General features: G+C 41.8%; 1 protein-coding gene across 1 annotated transcript; it reads left to right on the top strand.

The window, feature by feature from the left end:
* Positions 1 to 2,472: 2,472 nt before the first annotated feature.
* MYBL2 (MYB proto-oncogene like 2) lies at positions 2,473 to 22,304 on the top strand. The gene is made up of 14 exons (XM_083147741.1): positions 2,473 to 2,630; positions 7,090 to 7,183; positions 7,873 to 7,944; positions 9,081 to 9,173; positions 9,517 to 9,737; positions 10,473 to 10,608; positions 10,701 to 10,925; positions 11,779 to 12,150; positions 15,378 to 15,517; positions 16,084 to 16,183; positions 17,388 to 17,501; positions 18,051 to 18,164; positions 19,404 to 19,799; positions 21,512 to 22,304. Exons 1-14 carry the CDS (start codon positions 2,611 to 2,613, stop codon positions 21,638 to 21,640), a joined length of 2,226 nt encoding a protein of 741 aa, XP_083003867.1. The 5' UTR covers positions 2,473 to 2,610; the 3' UTR covers positions 21,641 to 22,304.
* The last annotated feature ends 294 nt before the right edge of the window (positions 22,305 to 22,598 follow it).

Genomic DNA, 22,598 nt, shown 5'->3' with positions numbered 1-22,598 from the left:
GCATTATGGTGTTTGGCATAATAAATATTGGGCATTATGATGTAAATGTTTAATGTGCGCCCTGTTTGTGAAGTATATTGTGAATTTTTGCTCAATCCGTTTGGTATAGTGTGTATTTTGGCTCAATCCATGTGGCAAAATGTGAATTTTGCCTTAATCTGTGTGGCATAACGTGAATTTTGACTCAATCCGTGTGCCATAGTGTGAATTTGACTCAGTCAGTGTGAATTTTGGCTCATTCCATGTGGCATAATGTGTAAGAGGCAAGTAGGTAGGGGGTTTCTATTGTGTTGTATGATTTCTATATGGGGTATATGGTGTGGCAAATTTAGGTGACCACATAAAAGTGCTGAAATGTCTACCAAGTTTTAGCTTTCAGTATTGTTTTTATGACTGGAAGGCTGCCTCACCCCGCAAGTATCTTAGGACATCAGCGTCCTGCGGGTGCACCTCTGGAGGGCACCTGGCAATATATCTCCCTGCATTTGGTGAGTGTCGTAATTTGTCGTATATTATATATATTTTATATGCATTCAACTGCACCAGCACTTTTCTGCGACTGTATATAATTGACTCACCCCTAAGGGGGTAACCCAGATTTGGGACACAGGAGTGCCAGGGAAGATATTGTGTGAGCGCAGGACACTGGTCACGCCCCCACATTATTAGGTGCTGGCCACAAGCCCTATTGTTGTGCATAATAGGCCCTTGATAATTTTCAGCTCCAGGCCCATTTAGACCTGAATCTGGCACTGCATAAAGGTCGACATACATTGGGTTGACCACTGAAGGTCGTCAGGCCTTAGGTCGACACAGACAAAAGATTGACAGTCCTAAGGTTTTACACTCGTTGGCGACCATCGAATGACTGTGCCACCAGTTTGCAAATACAAGTCAGCCTAGACTGACTTTTATTTGAGAGCACCTGGACGTCCTGTGCCGTGAGTCGCCCGCCCTGAGCAGGCTTCGGCGTGCCTGCGTTCGCGTGTGGACACCCAGCATTCTTCTGGTTGCACCAACCGGTTTTGTGGGAATGCCCAGGAAACACTGGGCGTCCCATGCACCAGCCCCCTGCTTGGTCCCTATCCGCACATCTATGTGTGAACGTCTCGGTGAGTGTATTGCTCACCGAAGGCGTTTGTGCTGCGGGTCTGCACATGCATATTTTTTTGTGATACCGCACTGCAAATTTGGCTGTTTACGAGTTACGGTGAATGACCCCCTTATTACAGATGTGTCTTGCTACTTCCTTGCAGTGAGATTTGCAGATGTGATCAAATGCACGCACCTGGGATCCATTTGGTTCTATGGGAAAGCAGTAGATGCAAATGCATTGCAGCCGCATTCCATTGCAGGAGTGCTGTCACAAAGAAATGAATAGTTAAGTATGCACACACCCGCGAATCTCTGGATCCAGCAGTTACATGACTTATGCCCCGTACAGACGGATCAACGCTGTCCTCTGTGCTGAGCATCGTGCTACGCACAGATCACTCAGCACATTGCGGCACACAAGGGAGTATAGGCAAAATCCCGCAATCTAGCAGGATAGACAATGCATGCACTGTCTATGTCTGCGGGCAATAGCGGCGTGCAGAACTGTGCACTGCTGTCACCCGGGGCCATACATATGGTGCAATCCATGCTTCATTTCTAAAGCCCCATACACACGGGGGAGATATATTGCTCATCCATATGTTGCTAGCAATATATGGCTGAGCAATATATTGCTCAGTTTCTCCTTTTCATCAGCGACCAGAGATGGTCGCTGATGAAAGGGAACTTCTGCCGGCGTTGCCGCAGAGGTAATCAGCTGGTCGCAGGAGCAAGCTCCTGCGACCAGCGATTAGAACGGGGCTGAAAACAGGAGCGCGCACCCGGCGATTTATCGCCGGGGCACACTCCCATCACTGGCAATATGGTCGCCTGCGACCATATTTCCAGCGATTTCAGCCCCTATCACCCCCGTGTGTACACAGTTTACGAGATCTATTCAGATTGCTTATAAATGGGATTAAAATCGCCCTGTGTGTATGCCCCATTACACATGAAAACGACTCATTCCACACATTTCCACAGTAAATTTATATAGTTTAAACTTAAGTAATAGAAGTTTTTGAACTTTCTAGGTTCTAACATGCAAAATAGGTAATTTGAGGGCCTGTGGAAATTAAGCTAAAGCTTTAAAAAATTAAAAAGAGGTGAATTTTTAATTTTCAGAAGCTTTAGTCAATTTATCCCTAAGTATGTTTTTCCCTGCTACAGAAAAAGAAAATTAAATTTTGAGCGTAATAAGAAAGGACGAGAACCTAAAAATGATGATGGCTAACAACTTCATAGTCATACGTCCTGTGGCGCCCCCTGCTGACACTGGCCTGTATTGTTCATCTCATCCCCATCTCCCAATAATAGTTTCTGATTGGATGATAGAAGTCTCATCTTCCGCTTCTATCCTTTGTCATCGCTCGGCCCCGGATCAGACGACACGGGAGGGGGATATGACGTCACTCTGTGACCCTCGGCCTCCGGAAAAGGCGTGGCTAAGATGCGCGCGCAGCGAGCGGGAGATAGGAAATAACAATAACGCCCGAAACGGCCTCGGAGGCGGCCATGGCCCGGAGGGGACGCAGGTGAGACAGCGATATATGGGGGGCATACCCGGAGACAATGCGGTGTGTTGAGGTCCTGTAGTCTCGCTAAGCAGAGCTTATATATAAAGTTACTCCGATGTAGTTCGCTCTCCGTAGTCTACGTGTCACCGTGTGCCCGCCCGATCTCTGCACTCACCCACACTGCCCCCTCCATGTAAACACTGCCACCCAGCGTATGCACTCTCCATCACCTCCTCCACCACTTCTGCCTGAGTACCAGCACTGCCCGCTTCATCACCCCTGTGTCAGCTGTCCCCTGTGCCCACTGTCCACCACCCATATTTCCCACTCCTCGCTGCTTCATCACCCCTGTGCCCATCCTCCACGTCTCCTGCTAGCCATTGCTGCCTGCTTTCTGTGCCCACCCATCATAGCTGCTACTCGTCATTGCCCGCTCAGCCCGATCACCCCCATTTCTGCATACTTCCCTACATCCAGCTGTCCTGAGCTTACTGCTGTCCTGCACACCACTGCCCTGATCCTAATAGTCATTCTTTTATTATCATTTATTTATATGGCACCACAAGGGTTCCGCAGCACTTGACAAAATATTGATGATCGAAAAACAAGAAAATAATGAATTACAGTACTTTGCAATTTAGTACAAGTACATGGTAAATACAGTTGCATCAGGGGACAGGACCAATTATCAGGCTGGCAGAGATACATTCCAAGAAAAGCATGCGAGTAGAGGGCTCTGCTTATCAGAGCTTGCATTCTGTCAGAGCCTGATTTGCCAAGTGGGTCATCTATGTGCTTCTGTCTGCTTCCCATGATGGAAACACTGATTTCTATGGTTATTACATGGAATGAATTTCAATGACCGTGTCATGTTGTGGTTATAACGCAACCTGGTGTTTAAGGGGGATGCAGTTAATATCCCGGCGGTCGGGATCCCGGTGTTCAGAATCCCGACGCCGGAATCCCGACCGCCGAAATGCCGACACATTCTCCCTCCGGGGGTGTCCACGACACCCCTGGAGGGAGAATAAATTAGTGTGCCGAGCGTAGCGAGGCACCGGGCCCGCTGAGTGGCGAGCCCGCAAGGGGGGGCGATCCACGTCCCCCCCCCCTTGTCGGCATTTCGGCTGTCGGGATTCTGAACGCCGGGATCCCGACCGACAGGATTCAATACTGAATCCGTTTAAGGTGTTCTGGGGTCCAAGAAATAGTAATGGAAACCTGAAATTAAATATAATAAGCTGGGGACTAGATAAAAACTGCAGCAGACCCCCCCCAACTACGGACACAACCAACTCCGCTCAGCAAACTCTGCCATTCCGAGCTTGTGACAGCTGTTACAGGGGACATAACACTACAGGCATTGGAATAGCAGTATTCGATACATGGATCCTTTTCTGGCCTGGTATTTTGATTTTTACCCATTTCCTGTAAGCTGTGCTTCTGGTACATATAGTGTGATACGAAAATGCGGAGATACTAATGCTTTTCAAATGTTTTGGGGTTTCATGCACTGCCTATAATAATGGCAGGACAGACATTCAGGATGAGCAGCAGTCTAACCGGCCAACCGTGCTGCCCACAGGCAGTGCATCAAACCTGTTTCCATGACATTATGTCTGTGTACCTCAACAAGTTGGTGATTCATTTCAGATGCAGAAAATTTGTAAGGGCAGAAATCTGATCGCGTTAAGCACTTCAATGACTGTTTCCGACTGCCGCATCCACTTCACAACTTATTTTGGGACAGTATGACTGTTTTGAAGTGCAGTCTGATAGTCCTGAAAGGAAGCAGCGACATAACTGCTCTGGCCTAGTGGGGAATTACAATGAAATATAGAACATTTGAGAGGTCTTGTTGCCTTAGTTATTGAACCCTTGTATTGTCAATACATTTCAATATATTTTTGGTGAGTTGCAAAGTCCAAGTAAAGGCTAGAAAATTCATGAATTTTTACTACTTGATTAGGGTTGATTTTGCTCTAGTTGACTTTGCAGTTCTATGCATCAGACTGTTTCAATGTACAAGTATTGATCCATGTTAATGTTCCTAATTGTCATTTTGTCCTTCAATAGTTTTTAAACCTAGCATGCAATATAAATATTAGTTGCAGTAGTAGGTAGGAAACCTATTGTAAGCAGTATACGTCACCATGCTCTTTATCTGCTTGGTGATTCTGGTACTCTATTAAAAAATGTGCCCATTGTACACAAATTGGTCTTACTGAAGTCAATAAGCTAAATGAATTTTTGTTCTTTACGCTGACTAATACAGTGTACTTTCAACAGTGTAGTTGTGAAGGCACTAGATGGCTTTCATATCTTTTTTTTTTTTTGTGCACTTCGTTGCTTCCCATAATGAGAATGTTGTATCATTAGTCCTTGTTCCTGAGTGCATCTGATAGAACTACCTGCATTTTAAGGGGGCAACTAAATAATTTATGCTGCCCCCTGCCGGGGGTCTGTAAGAATGTACATCTGACAGAGCAATTCAATTGTTGCTACTTTTGTGCGTCCATTAGTATTGGTGCACCCAAAAGCACCAGGTCTAGCTGTGCAAGGGTCCTAAATGCATCTATAGCAGTGGTTAAGGCACCCAAACCACTGGCTTTGAACTCCATTTCTTATCACACTGTGAGAAGTCTATCATGGCTAATTGGTGCATGAGCAGAACATCAATTAAATTGCCCCACCAAAATGTATTTTAATAATTGGACAGTTTGAATGGGAGACATGTACTGCACAAAAGGTCAAAGGCACTTATCAGTTACAACAGGATTGTAACGGTCTTCCATAACTTCTTGGTAAGTCTTTGGGGGATGGCTTATCCCTGATGCCATTTGGCCAGAGGATGGGGCCGCATTAACTTTCTAGACTCACCATGGTAGATCCTGGACTACAGAGCTGTGATCTAAAGCTGGGCACACAATTATATGTACCCAGCCAGGTGACATCTCTGCATGCCTATTATACTGTTATCAAGTACTGGATGGATGCTTTCTGTGCTCTGCTAGGTTTCCAAGTGCCAATATATTTACAAAAGAATAGCCGAAACTACAGGTGATAAAACTAAAATAGTATGTTTAACATGCTCTGTGTGATTGCACGTATGTTGATAAAATGTATTCTATGGCGTATTTTCAAATTCTACTCCCTAACATGTTTAAAAAAAAGATTGTGTGCATATAATTCTATCTGCAAATAATACCAACAAAACTATGCAAGTGATTGTTATACAATCTATGAAAATATTATCCATAAGTTTACTTTAATGTTTCAGATTTGTTAACATTTTCTTTAATCTAGGCTTTATTATTTTTATTTATAAAGTTTCTTATATAGCGTGACACATTCCTTTGTGCTTCACAATTCAATACTGTGATAATGCAAAACTGGGCAATAACAGACATAGGTAGGAAGGCCCTGGTTGTAAGTTTATATCTGAAGGGAAATAGGCACTGGTACACAAAGATAGGTGTCTATTGCAGAACTGTCCAACTGATCACAAAGGTTCTTGGTGAGCTGTGTAATATGATCACCTACAATAGCAATGTTGGCCTGGGGTCAGGAGTATGGTAAAGAGAAAATAAGTGAGGATATGTTTGGACTGTACATTGGGTTTGTAATTGGATAGGGAAGGTTGTGGGCTTTTTCAGAATTTGATAAGCTTACCTGAAGAGGTGAGTGTTTAGGAAATGTTTGTAGACTAGAGAAGTGTTATTGTGCTTGTTGGGCATTCCACCGAGTGGGTGCAGCCTGAAAAGTCTCTGCTTTTGAGAGTGTGAGTGGATGAGAGGCTTAAGGTGGCCATACACTGCCGCAATGTTTCGCAGCAGTGTACAGCCAGCCGACAAGCCGCCTGGGACATTCCCAGGCGGCAAGGACGCATGCGATCCATCACAATTTGTTGTGATGGATCTCACGCAACCCTGCTCCCCACCCTGTCTGCTGCCGAGATGGAGGTCCCAGTTTGGGCGGTTGGACGGACAGCAGGTCCGACCACGGGACTGTGCATCAGACCTGAGGGGACATCAAACTGACCAGATCTGGGCCGATATGTTGACATAGGCCCAGTTTACGGTGGGGGCCTTTAGCTCTTGTGAGGAGCAAAGAGGTAAGGTTGGGAGATGTTTTGAGATCAGAGGTTTATTGCCTTGTATGCAAGTGTTCTATACTGAATACAGGTAACCAATGAAGGGACTGACAGGGCAGATTTGCAGATGAAAAATGTCCATTGTGGAAGATTATACCCTCAGCTGCATTTAGAGTAGAATGTAGAGGTGAGGGTCTGTATTGGAGAAGACCAGTAAGGAGACCATTGCAATAATTAATGTGGGAGATAACGGGAGCAGTCTTGTGCAAAGTATGTTTTTATTTCTTGAAATACATAAAAAATAAAAAAAACCTTGGTCCCATAAATACTTCTAATAAATATGGTCTGTTTTCTGTAATTCACTTTGTTTCTTGTTTCCCACAGTGAGGATCTGGATGACTTGCAGTATCAAGATACTGACTCTGATGTTCCAGAGCAGCGGGAAAACAGAGTTAAGATTAAATGGAGCCATGAGGAGGTGAGATTAGCTCCCTAATCCGGACAGTTGGTAAAGGCTGACAGTGATTTGGGACAACTAACATACTACAGAAGAACATTAATTGGTTATTAAATTGGGTTTTTATTACTTATATACCACAAATGGGGTCTGCAGTTCATTACAAAGTATCTATCCATCGACCTTCACCCCTCTGCTTATTTTATGTGCAGAGTAACATTTGTCTTAAACTTTGACGTTTTTTCCTTCCTGACTGAAGGCAAGTGTAAAGTGACTAATACTTGACTATAATTAGTTACTGTTTGGTGTTGCATATCAAGTGCACTGATTAACATTTAGCATTACTGTATAATGTTTACTGGAAGGTTGGAATTACATGGTCTTCGACAATTTAACTTTGGCAGTACAGTAATATAATTATAGGTTAATAATGTTTTCAGTTCTTTTGAACTATATGTATGAACTCATTGATAAATATTTTGTAACCTCTTATATTTTTTTTTTTAGTTTAATTTTTATCCCTGAATTTAGAAATTAAATTCCAAACCTGAAATGAAGTTTTTAAAATATGTCTTTTAAATGGAGATCATTTATCTGTTGAATTTTCAGGGTGATGAGTGGGAAGATTTCAGTTTGACATGTTGCTTATCAAAGACTGCATTGTATGCTGTGCATACCTTTTTATAGTTTGTCTGACTTCTCTTTTGCAGGACGAGACTTTGAAAGCCTTGGTGAAAAGGTTTGGACAGGGTGAATGGAAGCAGATAGCCAGTTACATGTTTGTGAGTAGCTCCTTAATCAGCTGCGGTATTTACAGTGTATGCATTAAATTATGTAACTAATTACAATTGGGGAAGCCAAACCTGGGGCATTTTTTTGAATCCCGGAAACCGGGATAAAAAAAAAAAATCAATCCCGGGATTGCCTTCCCTAAAAAAAAAAGGTACTTGTGTTGTTTCCGGTGTACGCTCGCCATGAAATATGTCCAAAAAAGTAACTTAACTCCATGCCAACATGGATAGTTCATACCTCCACTATCCATGTTGGCATGGAGTTGATTTTAAATAGCGTGGCGAGCCACCGAGCCCGCAGCGTGGGCAAGCAAAGCGAGCCCCGCAAGGGGAATCAGACGCACGGCGCCATGCTTGCGCCGTGAAACTACACAGGTACCAAAAAAAATGCCCACGGTGCCCCACATATTTGCCTTCGGACAGGAGAGGCCGAGAGCTTTGCTTGTGTGAGGCTGGGAGAGCGTCTGGCAGCAGGGCCAAGGAGAGTTGAAGAGTTGTGGCTGGAGCAGGGTCTGGAGCGAGGCGGGGGGGAGCGTCATTTCGGCCTTTGGAGCGTGATCTCTGACCTTCACGCTACACACAGCTGCAGACTGGCCATCGGGAACAGACAGGCAGCATCTGAGATGCTGCCCCACATTAGACTGCACATGCGTACTCCAATCCAAATCCCCCAGTTCCTGGATCGTATTCCCTGCCGATACTGGGATTGGCTACCCTACTTACGACAAATAACCATGTCTACCATTCAATAGTTATCTTTTACATAGACTCTTTATGTTAGCCTTATAAGAAGCAAACTGGGAATATGGGCAATGTGATAGGCCCTGGTGTTTAATGTGATGTATTGGGAGTTGGACTAATCAGGCTTAGATTTAATTCTTGATGGCTGTCTGATAACAGCCTAAACTGTTCTGGTAACTTCAGAAGTTAATAAGGTTTGTGGGCTATATGGTGCAAAATGTGGTTACGGGAGTGTTATGATAAAATTAGACACCCGTGGATGTAGTCTTTCAATTACTGCTTTATGAACTTTTTAACCTTTTGCAAATAATGCATGATGCATAGATTCTATCTGAATGTACAAGGCTTGGGAAAGGTATTAATTATCTTCTCTTATCCTTAATCAGAGCCGTACAGAGCAGCAGTGTCAGCACAGATGGCTTCGTGTTCTCCACCCAGACCTTGTAAAAGGTCCATGGACTAAAGAGGAAGATGAAAAGGTTAGTGGGCTACCAGATAAGATGGCTATATCCATTCATATCTAGAAAGCCTGCTTTGGCTATCCTGATATAAGAGTAATATACTACATCTCCTCTAGCATCCTACTACCATGTGGAGTGGCCTTACGTTTCTAAGTCCTGTTTTATACAGAGAGATAGCTCTAGATTTCCAAGAATAGTGATCACTACAGTATTGATTTAAAATTAATTTTGTGCTGATTTATGAAATTGAAACCGATTTTAGTGGTGGTAAAGAACTGCTGGTGTCTAGGGTAGGCTAGATGAGCCAAGTACATGAACACATTTATTTCAATATGTGAACAATGAACTAATCTACCTTCAGGTAATAGAGCTGGTGAAGAAGTATGGAACCAAACACTGGACCCTTATTGCCAAACAACTAAAGGGCAGAATGGGCAAACAGTGCCGTGAGCGCTGGCACAATCACCTCAACCCAGAAGTGAAGAAGTCTTCATGGACCGAGGAAGAGGATCGCATCATTTGTCAGGCGCACAAACTCTTGGGTAACCGCTGGGCGGAAATAGCAAAGCTATTGCCTGGGAGGTAAGGGGGTGGCTTTTATCCCTTTTTGAATTCCATGTTTTTATTAGTGATTACTTTCCCACACTGTAATGGTGCACATACACCTTACACTTATTGTATGCAATATTGCATCTCGGTTTTTCAATGTAATTAGATGAGATCTATTACTTTTTGTACTATCTCACCTCATTGCAAAACCGAGATGCGATATTGTATACAATATTATATACAATAATTGTAATTTTGTATGGGCACCTTTAAATCTTGTAACAGCAGGCTCCCATGTGTTAGATACAGACTAAAAGCACTATGCTTTCCCTGTGTGCAAGAAATACTATCTCTTAGATATTGCTTTGTGCCCCTGCATCATAATGGATTTAAAACAAAATAATTCAGAAAAATGTAAAATTAAGTAAATTGTGTTTACGTGTCATCCATAAGGTCAGACATTTTGGTTAGGGATATAACTTGCTTTTGGTTTGTCCATTATAGTTTGGGATTGTGAGTTACAAATAATCGGTTTACCATAAATAATTTGAATTGGTCCTGGGCTACCAACTCAAGGCACTCCTGAAAGTGTCCCGAAGCACTTCTGGGTACACTGTTTGGGAACCACTGATATTGGCCCATGGTTTTTAAAAAAAAAATTTTTTTTAACCAGATCAGCCAAGCCAATATTCCTCCTGACATACTAAACATGTAAATAAACCATTGTGTTGAGGATGTTTTCCCTTAAACTTGCTCTTCCCTCCACAGAACGGACAATGCAGTGAAAAATCACTGGAACTCGACCATCAAGCGGAAGGTTGAGACCGGTGGTTATCTTAATGGCAGCAAAAGTAATGTCACAGAGGAAAAAGAGGATTGTGCTTACCCAGCTTCTGTTGTACAGGTAAAGTTACACAGGTTTTAAAGTGATGATTATATTTTTTCTTGACTGTTTGGAACTTATAACCATTTACAATGATGCTGTCTGCTTGACAGACCGATGTGCAGGAAAAGGTTGATGTAGTAGAGAACCTTGCCACCTCTGATATAGTGGAAGTAAAAATAACAGAGGTAAAATCAGAGCTGCAAAGTGAAGGAGAGGATGAAGATAGCCCGCAGTCCAGTCCTTCATCAGCTGTTGCTTCGGTGAGCTCTGGTCCAGAGAAATGGATGGTGGAGTACATTAATTACTTGGTGCCAAATACAGACATGATTGAGTCGGTGAGTAACCCCTCCTATTTTCCAAGCAAGTGCAAAAAAAGTGGGTCACTACCTTCAGTGAGTTTTATTTTTCTTTTGCTGAAAGTAAACCTAGTTAGGCAAGTCTAAGATGTGTCCTCCTATGTTGTTGCAACATGCCGGTCTCTTCATCTCAATCACTTCAATGCTCACCTCCACCTCTAATGGGAGCGACTTTGATGTGGGTGCATGATGCTTTCATATCGTGATCCCACAACAGAGCCGTTATACCAGGGGTGGGCAATAAGCGGCCCTCCAGCTGTTGATGAACTATGCATTCCACCATGCCTTGCCTTTAGTTTTGCTATTTGGCCATGCTGAAATTGATGCAAGGCATGCTGAGATGTGTAGTTCATCAACAGCTTTAGGGCCACTTATTGCCCACCATATGCATCTGAGCAATTAAAATATTTTTGTCTGATCACCCAACAATTTTTTCAGTCATAAGGAAGGAACCTGGATATCATGTGGGCATACACATTGAACGATCTCTGTGCATGCCCATATCATCTACTGGTTTTAGGCTGTCAGATAGAATGCCTGGCAGATTTTTTTTTTTTTTTTTTTTTTAAGGTGGTGTGTGTGTGTGTGTGTGTGTTTGTGTATTTATTGTAGATCTTTTTTTTTTTTTCTGAAGACTTGGTCAGGTCCATGTTAGAATCCCTAGATTTTGAAGTTCTTGACAAATTTGATCTAAACTTGATTGAAATGACCAAGTCAGGGATTTGCATTCATGAGTCTTGCCCCGTAGAAATATATATCCAGCATAACTTTCTAAGTTAAGTGTTACACTTGCACAGCTTATATTGATCTCAGGGTAACATTTATTTTCTAGGATGCTGAAGGTTGGTGTGACCTCACATCATTTGATTTTGGAGAGGATTCAACAGTAAGCGATGTTGGTAGCCCCACACCTGCTTCAACTTCTTCAAAAACTTTGACACCCAATGTTACAGAATACCGGCTGGATGGACATACACTATCTGACCTGAGTAAAGGCAGCAAGGGGGAGTTAATTCCCATTTCTCCACGTCCCCACCTTGGGTTTGGAACACCACCTTCACTGCTAAAACACCACAAGAAAAGGAAAATTACCTTGTCGCCTGTCACAGAAAAATCAATCAACAGCAATACCTCCATTACAGACACAAACAGCATGACTCCAAAAAGCACACCTGTTAAATCGCTGCCCTTCTCACCATCACAGGTACTACAAATATTGTGCGGACTGTTACTTCCACAGAGATTAAGTAAATAACTGCTAAAGTGTTCTGTGGAGCCACAATTGTTTTACTTTAATGTGTGGATTATGTATGTCCATTAATGATGTAAATTATGCATTGGTCATTTAATTAATTGCCAGGGCATTTTTCTAAACATGGTCTTTATTGGTTCACTGTTACTTAATGGTATCTGAAATATGTATGGCTTGGAATGGTGTCTGTTGTTCCTGCTGTTTTATTCCAAAGTTGTATCTTCCTCTGCTGCTGGAAAGCAGTGGAGGAAGATAAGCCTGTAGTCTTTCACCAGCTTGTGGAAATTTGTGGTCAGATTTCAATAACATGATGGTTATCTCAAATGAACCATAGCTTCTTCTAATGGATATTTCACTTAAAGATATTGCTTAGATATTCTGTTTATACCTTGGAACTTGGAATCTGACCTAGCGGTTTCTTGCAGTAGTCATGCTTGAGGGTGCAAAAGAATGGTAGAAAAACTTTTGGCCTTGCCTCTAAAATTCCTCGTATGAATCCATGGTGGACAGTGAGATACAGTGGAGTGCTTGACTGGGCACCAAGGCGTTAACTAGAGTGCAACACAAGCCCTGCCTCCCCCACAGCACACCTGTATCACTGGCAAGCAATTTGACTAAAAAAGCATGAGGCAGAGACAGGAGAGAAACGGCACAACAGACTGAACCATGAACACACAGTAATAGCGCTCAGTGCCAGAACCTAAAAATCCCAAGCAAGCCAGGTGCATGAGGGTAGGCGCCCATTTTTTTTTTTGGTCTTGTGCATGGACAGTGGGGTGTCCCATAGCTGACTGTTACAGGAGGGAAAGCTACTGCATTGCAGGAAGGACTTAAACCAGTGATGGCTAACCTTGACAGTCCAGCTGTTGTTGAACTACACACATCCCAGCGTGCCCTGCATCAGTTTTAGCATGGCCAAATAGTAAAACTGTAGCAGGGCATGCTGGGATGTGTGTAGTTCAACAACAGCTGGAGTGTCAAGGTTAGCCATCACTGCCTTAAACTAACATTTTATGAATGTGTGGGCAGATGACAATTGTGATTGCTGCCCTGTGGAGGACTCTCAGGTCACCCCGCTGGGTCGTTTCCACCAATTGAACCGGACTGGGCGGCGTCTGTATTGTCCACTCTGAGAGGTCATCTCACCTATGGACTCGGCAGGGCAGTTGTATGGTGCTGCCACCTGGTCCTCCAATCACACACTCATTCACTTCTATAGTTTTTGGCGCTTTTGCTTTGTCAGATTCTGCTTTTGGTCGTAGTGTCCTTTTCTGCAACTCCGGAGTGTTCCCTCTTGAGGGGACAGCTTTGGGATGTCCCAGTGATCACAATCGGTATGAATGATAAATAAAAAAAAAAATGTCCTACGTGACACTTGCCCGAACCAGATTTGCTAATTCAGGGATAGGGTCTTCAAATTTAACCTAGCTCATCTAGCTGTGGTGTGGCTGTTGAGGTATCTGTCCTAAAGAATAACTGGATTTTTGTCCGACCTCAAATCTTTTTTTTCTGAATCCATGGTGGTCATTTGACGGTGCGTCCAGTGATCACCATGGATTCAGGCACCTAGCTGCCTTGAGGGTTGGACATTTTTTTTTTTTCTTTCTCCTTTTTTACCTTTCCCATTATCCCAGGGGCTGTCTAGGTACACACTGATGGCCTGGAGGCGGGGTATGGGGAGGAAGAGCCTGGGTTACACACAAAAATTTCTTAACTCCTTGGTGCCCTGTCGCTGAAGCTGCACCCACACCCATTGTTCCAGTGACCACCATGGATTCAGAAAAAAGTATTTTTCCAGGTAGGACAAAAATCCAGTTATTTTTTAGGACCGATACCTCAACAGCCACACCACAGGTAGATGAGCTAGGTTAAGTTGAAGACCCTGTCCCTGACATAGCAAATCTGGTTCGGGCAAGTGCCACGGAGGCACAAGAAGCAGTCCTGTATATATCTGCATTTCAAGCCTGCTCTGATCAATCTTGTATGAGATTGGCCGTAACACTCTTGATCATCAGTTTGCAGAGTACTTGTGGAAGAAACGCAATTAGACAATGGGTACACCAGTGAGAAGATCCACTGCACTTTTTAAGAAGTTGCATTTGTGTTGTCTGACTGGAAATTAACGGCTGTGTTTTAATACTTCCGAGCCTGTCAAAGAGCATGGTAACCCGTACAAAGATCTGGAAGGTTTATGGGGCTCTGCCTCTGGCCGGTTAAGCTGGCATCTGTCAGCAAGACCCACTCCTTGACCAAAAAGGGGTGAACCAAGTCCAGATGAGAGGATTGCAGCCTCAACAAAAGACTAGACTTACTTCTCTGAACAGGAAAATCGTCTCGGATTTGAGGTGCAGAGGAGATCAGTTCCAACTGTAATGGTTTGGAGTGGAACTGTGCAAATTCTACACAACAAAGTTTGAGATTTGCATATATGAGAGGTGTATTGATGCCCTCTATTGTCTGAGATACTTCTGCAGAGATCTAAATTTTTCCCATTTGAAGATAAAGTAGTTGAACTGTTGAGTCAAACAGGGACCCCAGATGCACAATCTATTGAGATGGGGTGAGGCTAGTTGTGCCCGTTGACTATCCAACTGTGAGACTAGCAGGTTTTAAAGTCAAGCATATTCATTTCTGGAGGCTGGTCTGCAATGGGGCCATTAAGAGAAGTTCTTCCTGGTATGGAAGGATCCTTACCCCTTGGAGGTAAAGGTGACCTGCCATTATCTTCGTAAAGGAACAATGCGGTCAAAAGGCATAACAAACATTTCTGCTTTTCCCGAAATGAAGTAGATGTCCAGTTGGCCATGTTTAAGCATATCCATGCTTCAGCACACAGTTGACTTAATTAGTACCTCAGTCAATTTAATTTACCACCTGGTCTTAATGCTTTAAATGACAATGTTGCTGTGAGATCCTCAAAATATCTGCTAAATATGCTCATTGTGACGGGGTGTTTTTTTTTTTTTTTAATGCAATACTTAACTAAACTTTGATTGACTTGGCGGTATTTGTATCTGCAAAGGGTAGTGATTCAACCAGAATGAGGGCCAATGTGTGCTCAGAGTAAGGGAATTGGGTTTCTTTGACTCTACAACTTATGTGGTAGACTTACTGTAACATATGTAATGAGGATATCTTGCCCACACAGACTATATATATTTTTTTTTTTTTTTTTGCAGTTTCTGAATTTCTGGTCTAAACATGATACTTTGGAACTGGAAAACCCATCTCTAACCTCTACGCCAGTTTGTAGCCAAAAAGCTGTGGTTACTACACCGCTTCACCGGGACAAAACACCCTTATTGCAGAAGAATTCTGCGTAGGTTTTTTTATTTTCCTTAATACTTTCAGCACCTTTTACCATTGCCATGTATAGTGTACAGCACATTAGTACTATATGCAATGTGATCGCTGCCATGATTGCTCGCTCTTTAGATGTGTAATAGTAGAAAACCTCAATTTATCTCTTGGCTGTCTCTGACCTTTGTACTTCATATATCCTTCTTTGAAACTTACCAAAACTATTAATGCAATTATACGAAAATTTTAAAAAATGTAACCAAACAGCTATGTAGAAGTAAACCGCACCAATTTTAATTTTATCCAGGCACTATAAACCTGCAAAGTGACTTATGTTAGATGTTGTATCCTGTAATCCTTTTAATAGAGCACCTACTGTATGTTGAGTATTAAGAAGCAAAGGCTGATTTTTCATCCAAATCAGAATTTTCCTCTCGCACTCTTGCTTTTAAATCATGGTTGTAAGTTCAGGTCACAGATAGCATAAAGATGCGTACCGTAGGAATTCTACAGTTATGAGAGCAAGGTTTTGCATATTATGATTATTTATATATATTTTTCCTTTTTATACTGCTTTTATTTTAGATTTGTCACTCCAAATCGAAAGTGTACGTGGGAAAATGCACCCCATACACCAACACCCTTTAAAAATGCTTTGGAAAAGTTTGGGTCATTGAAACCAATGGTAAGCAAAACCCATATATAAAGAGTTGGCATTTAGTCTTGTGTGTACATCAGAGTTCTCCCCAGTATTTTTTTCTAGCCGGGTGGCATCAAGAAGTAGTCGGGTTGGATCTTTGCAATAAAATAAAAAGTTGCTCACTGTACTGTCAGAGGGGCATGTCTGGTACTGCCTATTGGCACTCATTGCAACAACAAAAAATGTTCTCCCCCCTGACGTCACCCTGCTGCAGGCCACGCGCCCACCCTATGCTGTCAGTGCGTGTCCCAAGACCGTTTCCTACTGTCTCAGGAAATTGTCCCCATGCGCCCGCCCACACTGTGCCCAGGACACTCTCTCCTAACATTTTGTTGCAGGCGGACCCCTTTACAGAGCGCCTGCCCGATGGGAACATCATGTGATGCTGACAATGGTCCATAAGTAATCAGTGTCCACCTGCAACAAGATGTTATGTCTCAGAGTTCTGTGTGTCACTAAGTGCCGGGCGGCAGCACATCTCTTGCCAGACGGACCTCCCGACAAATCAGCGCTAGTGAGAAACCTCTACATGTATCCAGAGATGGATGCCATGTGCTTGGTTTCTCTTTGTAAGGATAGAAGTATTGTTAAATGTACAAAAGTATCTTGCTCCTGTTTTGGACTTCAGAATTGTGATGAGTGCAGGATATGATAATTTAATTTTATCTCGTCATGTGTTGTATGGCATGTATACTGAAACATGATGTTTGTGTTCCTATACATCACTGTCTTTTAGATGCCACTTGATTCTTAAACAGATTTCCATGGAGTGAAGTCATTCTGTCACCTGTAGGGTTCTCTTACAATTTGGACTTGCTGCTTGCCACTTTATTGCCTCACAAATAAATGGGTGCCCCTGTGACTCTACGTACTTCCTGTAGCCACTATCTGCAGTGTATCTGCTGCAGTATTAGTACTTGAGAACCGCTAAGTAGCCATGCTCTGTTCTGGCTTAAGAGTGAGAACAAATCTGTACAAAAGCCTAGTATTGTTAGCTGTGACTAGGAATGCTTCGTACTTGTCATGGTTTATCAAATCTACAAATGTCTGTCTATGCCGACCACTGAAATATATATTAAAACCGTCACGATGTAGCGGTGTCAAGTCTTTGGTGTTTTTTTTTTTTTACATTGTTAACCTTAGATGTGGAAATATCAATAAACTTTTTTTTTTTTTCCTGATTCTGCAGCCTCCGACTCCTCACTTAGAAGAGGATCTGAAAGAAGTTTTGCGCAGTGAGTCTGGCATTGAGCTGATCATTGTAGACGAATCCAATCACGAACGTCAGAAGAGAAAACCTGGGGTAATTCTTTTCTTCCATCTACGCTTTTTGATTGCTAGTAGTTCACACATCAGCCAACAAACTTAATCAAACATCGTGAGTGTTCAGCTGGCCACACACTTGTGCAACTTCTCCGAGAGGAGAATTGCATGCAATTCCATTTTGTGGGCGTCAGGATCGATACATACGTATGCGGTCTTTTTTTGCATATGATGTATCTTATGAGATCCTAGCCAAGACTGCCTAGCACATGCAACCTAGAGGGATCGCATTGGATCTGGTCTCAAATACATCTGATTTGGATGCTTTTTATGCAATTCAGTTTAATATATTTTTAAAGAGAAAATATCTGACCATTTCATAGTACAGAGTGATTTTTGCTCGGTTTTCTAATGTTAGACTGGAAACCTTATCTTTTTCCTTTTTAACTATAGTTCTACTTCTTTGTAACTGTTTTTTTTTTTTTATTTATTTCTTTCAGTCCATATCCGCATCCATTTGCCTGAATGTGATCCAATATGTTGACTTGAACTGTGCTATGTAGTGCTTAAGCATTCTTCTGTCTTCCAGCATTCCCACAGTCCCATAAAAAAGGTACGCAAGTCTCTCGCTTTGGATATCGTAGACAAGGAGATCAAGCCTATCACGCTGTCTGTTTCATCAGCTGCTACTTCACGTGTACAGGTAAAGTACATATAGGTCACCCAAATCTACAGAAAATACTTAACGCAGAAAACTACGTTTCAGGTCTCAAATCATTGCAACATTCGCAAATTGAAGTTATTACAGTTGATACAAAATGTAAAAGTTCAGAGGTTTTTTTTTTTTTCTTTTAGATATCCCTGTATGTTTTGTGTGGTATATGGATGGGTGTTTCTGTGGCCTGGACATCTAGGTATGCTTAATACCAGAAAGTGCCCTCTGGCCAGACCACTGCTTGTTTTACATCCGTTAATCTGCGCAATGGAAGACTAAACTACAACCAACTTGCTACACAGTGGGGGTGCTTTGCTGAGCCTGGGCTGCCATTTCAGCCTAGCAATGCTTCAGAATTAACTAACCTCACAGACTATTTTATCTGCCTATTGAATGCAATATACAGTTGTGTTTTTTTTTTTTTTTTGTTTTTTTTTTTTTTCTCTTCATCTTGCAAATGAGTCATGGTAAAGTCTTAGTGTGACATCGAATGTCCGCTGGCACATGCCTAATCACCCACTTATAAAAACACATAGAACTCACAAGCACAGGGATGGATGAATGGGTGTATGTCAGTGGTTCACAAACTGAGGGTTCCTCAGGACACTTGCAGGGGTGCCTTGGGTTGGTGGACCAGGATCAATTCATATTATTTATGGCAATGTAACAGGCAAAACCAGTGATGGTGGCTGCCAATCATAACATGTGGACAAACCGGAGCAAATCCTGTCCCTCACTACATAACTGTGATATATAAACACAATGCACCTTTAATATTTTTACTGAATTTCTCAATAAGAAACATTTAGCCTAGGGGTGCCTTTAAAACATTTTGATGCTCAAGGTTGCCATGATTCCAAAAAGTCTGCGAATCGCTGGTGTAGGGTATAAAATGAGTACAAGTGAAGTTAATTCAGAATGATACATGCAAAAAAAATAATGTTTGATAGTTTTGTACTTGGAGACAATGTTCTGTAGGTTTATGGTTTCATTATTGTAAACTGGTGGAAATATACCATAATACTTTTTTACTATTTTTATATGTATGCATGTGAATTATGAAAAACCTGTACACTGGGTACATGCAAGAACTGCTATAGAAAGTTATGCAATGGGTTAAAGAATTTAGGAATATTTAGTAGATGGTAACCGCCAGTGTACAGTATATGGACAGTTTATCCATTGGTTAGGCATACTTGATGACTTTCTACTTCTATCCTATTTCAGCCTCAAAGCTGCGAGAGCTTTCTATCCATGTCTCTTAATGAGTCCTCTTGTAGCAGCAAAGAGGAGAACAGTCTCTTAAACCAGGGCTTTGTCCAGGTTATGCCAGGAAAAAGTTCATTGACCCACGATGACACCTCACAGACTGACATCGGAGAGCTGTTGAAAACACAAGCTTCGTCTCTTTGTAATGCTGACAGAGGAATGCTGCTGAAAACGGACCCAAGCAAACATTTACATAAAGACTCTTGTACACGCTTGGCAGTGGACATAGATGAAGTTGTGAGGGCCTCTCTTAACAAAAGCAAAGCAGCTAATGCAAAGCTGGATACATCTGTGACCGGAGAAACTGAAAAACAAACAATGGCACAGACAGAAAAGCCCAGGATCCCAGAACCGGTAAGTGTCTTCCCATTTTAGATTTGTTAAAACCTACTTTTTAAATGATCAAATTACCTCGATTGGCTCAAGAAGTCCCAAATGTAAATTCCCAGAATTTATATTCGTCGCACTCGTTTAGCATGGGAAATCATTAATGCATTTGCTCAGATCACCATCCACGTTCCATGTCAGTTAAGACAATACCTGGGCACGTAATAGCTGAATAAATAAGGCACACTGTTTAGATAAAAGAAAATGATTTGTATTGCTCTAATGTAGTAGGCCTTTCATCCCCTTGCAAACCTTTAAAGTCTCTAACACCACAAGTTTGTGGAAGTGAGGCTACAAAAAGGTTAAATTGAGCATGATTTTTATGCAGATTATACAGCTAGAAAAGAATTGACTGCAGGTGTTCTCATACCAAACAACATCCATCTCTCATTTACTATGCCACCCTTGGCTCCCACACAGATTCATAATTATAGGAATTTAAATAATCATGCTTATCCACTTTTAAAATGCACCACTGCGTTAAAGGGACCACAATATATTTTCCAGCAAACCTGCATTTTTAACCTTTAATATACTGTATATTTATTTTAGTTAAGTGCTGCTCACCAGTTGGTTGACTTGAATTAATTTCTCCATTTTCTGAAATTAAATGGCCATTAAGATCCTAACAGTTGGAGAGATATCTAGGAAATAAAGATGGCTGTAAAACATTTGCTGCTACTCTCGGGAGGCTCAGTGAACATGCCTGAATTAGCCAACAGGCATCGATTTTGGGTTTATACCAGTTTTAACTAGAATACACAATACTAGTGTGTACAAGTAATCCTCCATAATGGTACCCATATTCTACACTGTCTTTACAATCCATTGCTTTTTATCTGAGGAGGTCTAAAAGTATGAGGAATTAAGGTAGTTTTTCTGTCAATCTAACTGAAGTTTTATCATTCGCCCATTAGGACTCCATGGAGAAGAATTACTGATACTGTAGATTTAATTCTTTTGATTTTTCATTGGTAAAAATTACTCTATTCATGGTCATTTGACCATAAATGTGTTTAGAAGTCACATTTTATATGCTAAATTTATTATGTAATTGTATCTGTGTCTATTTATAGACACCATAAACACAGGCCAAATTGTTCTTTGACACAGCCAGGAGAGGTGGCAGCCTACATGCCAGCTGTGAAGGCTCCATACAGCTCTGCTGCAAGCAGACTTCCTGTCAGGTCATAGTTTTCATCCCTGCCAACATCTTCGGTCAGCTGATTGCTGCAATCCGAAATGCTGGGTAACATGTTGCGGGGAATGTGCCTGGGATGAACCCTGTGTTGGTGTCCAGGGCCCTCTGAGGAGTAGACTGCTCTTCCACAGAGCATACTGCAACAGGACGCAGGATGCAAATGTCATCCCCACCGCCAGTCAACAGTATGTACTCCACAATGGGATTGCCACCCCTCCATCAATCGCTTGTCACCGATGTTAAATGGTTTTGCCATTGATTGTGAAGATTTAGTGGTTCTCAGCCAATCATGACTAAGCCCCATCCCTGATTGGCATGCCACCTGCTATTTTATGGAGCAGGGGGGTCCATTGGTAGTTTTGAAATCCATGTTAAATTGTGATGGCCATCCCTAGGGAGTTGTGCAAGGATCTGTACTGTTACAAGAGATATACTGATGTCCAGCCCAGTAATCTTATTATTGACTTTTCCTTTCCAGATGAGTCAGGCCTGGAAAATCATTGCATTTGGTGGCTCCAAGGACCAGCTGCACATGCAGGAAAAAGCTCGAGCCATCCTGAACTTGTATAAACACAGCTCTACTTCCCGAACTCTCATACTATCATGATAGTCTGTTAAACAATGGCGATAAACTGCAGGAGACTATTCCTGCCTTATAGGAATCCTTCAGCAAACAAGTCAGAACTATCTTTAATTTGTTACAGACTTGAACAATGCACCTCAAACAGGATCTTATGGTTTTTGTAAGAAGTTCAAAACGTGATACTAGTGAGTTATTTTCTAAATCATCATGTGACTGAATCCTCGTGACCACCTGGAAAAACACAATGAAATGATTAGTTTTATTCCTCCTAAACAAACTCTAAAATGTACACATTTTATCAAATTGTGAGCCACTGTTTTTAAATAAACATTGTTTCATTTCTACTGAAGTTATAGGATAGCTACAAATGTATATTTTGTATGAAGATTAGTAAAACAGATCTGCCAGTCCAGAGTCTGTGTTTCATGCTGACTCCAGAGGTACTTTAAAGTTCTATTTAAATATTCTCAGGCAACTTTGTACTACAATCTGCCAGCAATGTTATGTAACTTGTTAGCGTAAAATCTAGACAGCAATGGCAAACATAAGTTAGTAGAAATAGTTATAAATTGTTTCTTTTTTTTTTTTTTATTGGTTACCTTAATGCACAGACCAATTCTACAAGACCACTCTACTACTAGAAGCCTGCCCAAATACGTATACATTCAATCAGGGTGATATTTCATAATTTTTTATTTTTTTTTAATGTGTGGATAACAGGTAACCTTAAAATAGGGGTGAGGGGAAGAAAACCTGTGCAGATGGTGCTATTTAAATCAAATTCAAGTGTTCTACTGTATCACTGTACTTTCTGTGCTACCCCTGTCACCTGTGGCTCATTCCATGAAAATGTTGAGTCCATTACAAAATGTGTTATGATACTTCATATTTATAAATTCATAAGTTATTTAATTTTGTAACGCAAGTTTCATGGAATGACTCCTATACATCTTTCAAATGTGTTACCCTATTATGTTTATTC

This window comes from Crinia signifera, chromosome 6, assembly GCF_055691185.1.
Source record: "Crinia signifera chromosome 6, ASM5569118v1, whole genome shotgun sequence".
In the NCBI taxonomy this organism is placed as follows: Eukaryota; Metazoa; Chordata; class Amphibia; order Anura; family Myobatrachidae; genus Crinia; species Crinia signifera.
Note: the sequence above shows the minus strand (reverse complement) of the source record. Positions and strands in the feature narration are given on the sequence as shown.

What these genes read in the sequence shown, in the direction of transcription:
- MYBL2 (XM_083147741.1), top strand. Translation starts at nt 2,611, where the DNA reads ATGGCCCGGAGGGGACGCAG. An exon ending in ACCCAGCTTCTGTTGTACAG is followed by an intron (nt 10,609 to 10,700) that starts GTAAAGTTACAC and finishes TCTGCTTGACAG; the next exon opens with ACCGATGTGCAGGAAAAGGT. An exon ending in CTGCTACTTCACGTGTACAG is followed by an intron (nt 18,165 to 19,403) that starts GTAAAGTACATA and finishes ATCCTATTTCAG; the next exon opens with CCTCAAAGCTGCGAGAGCTT.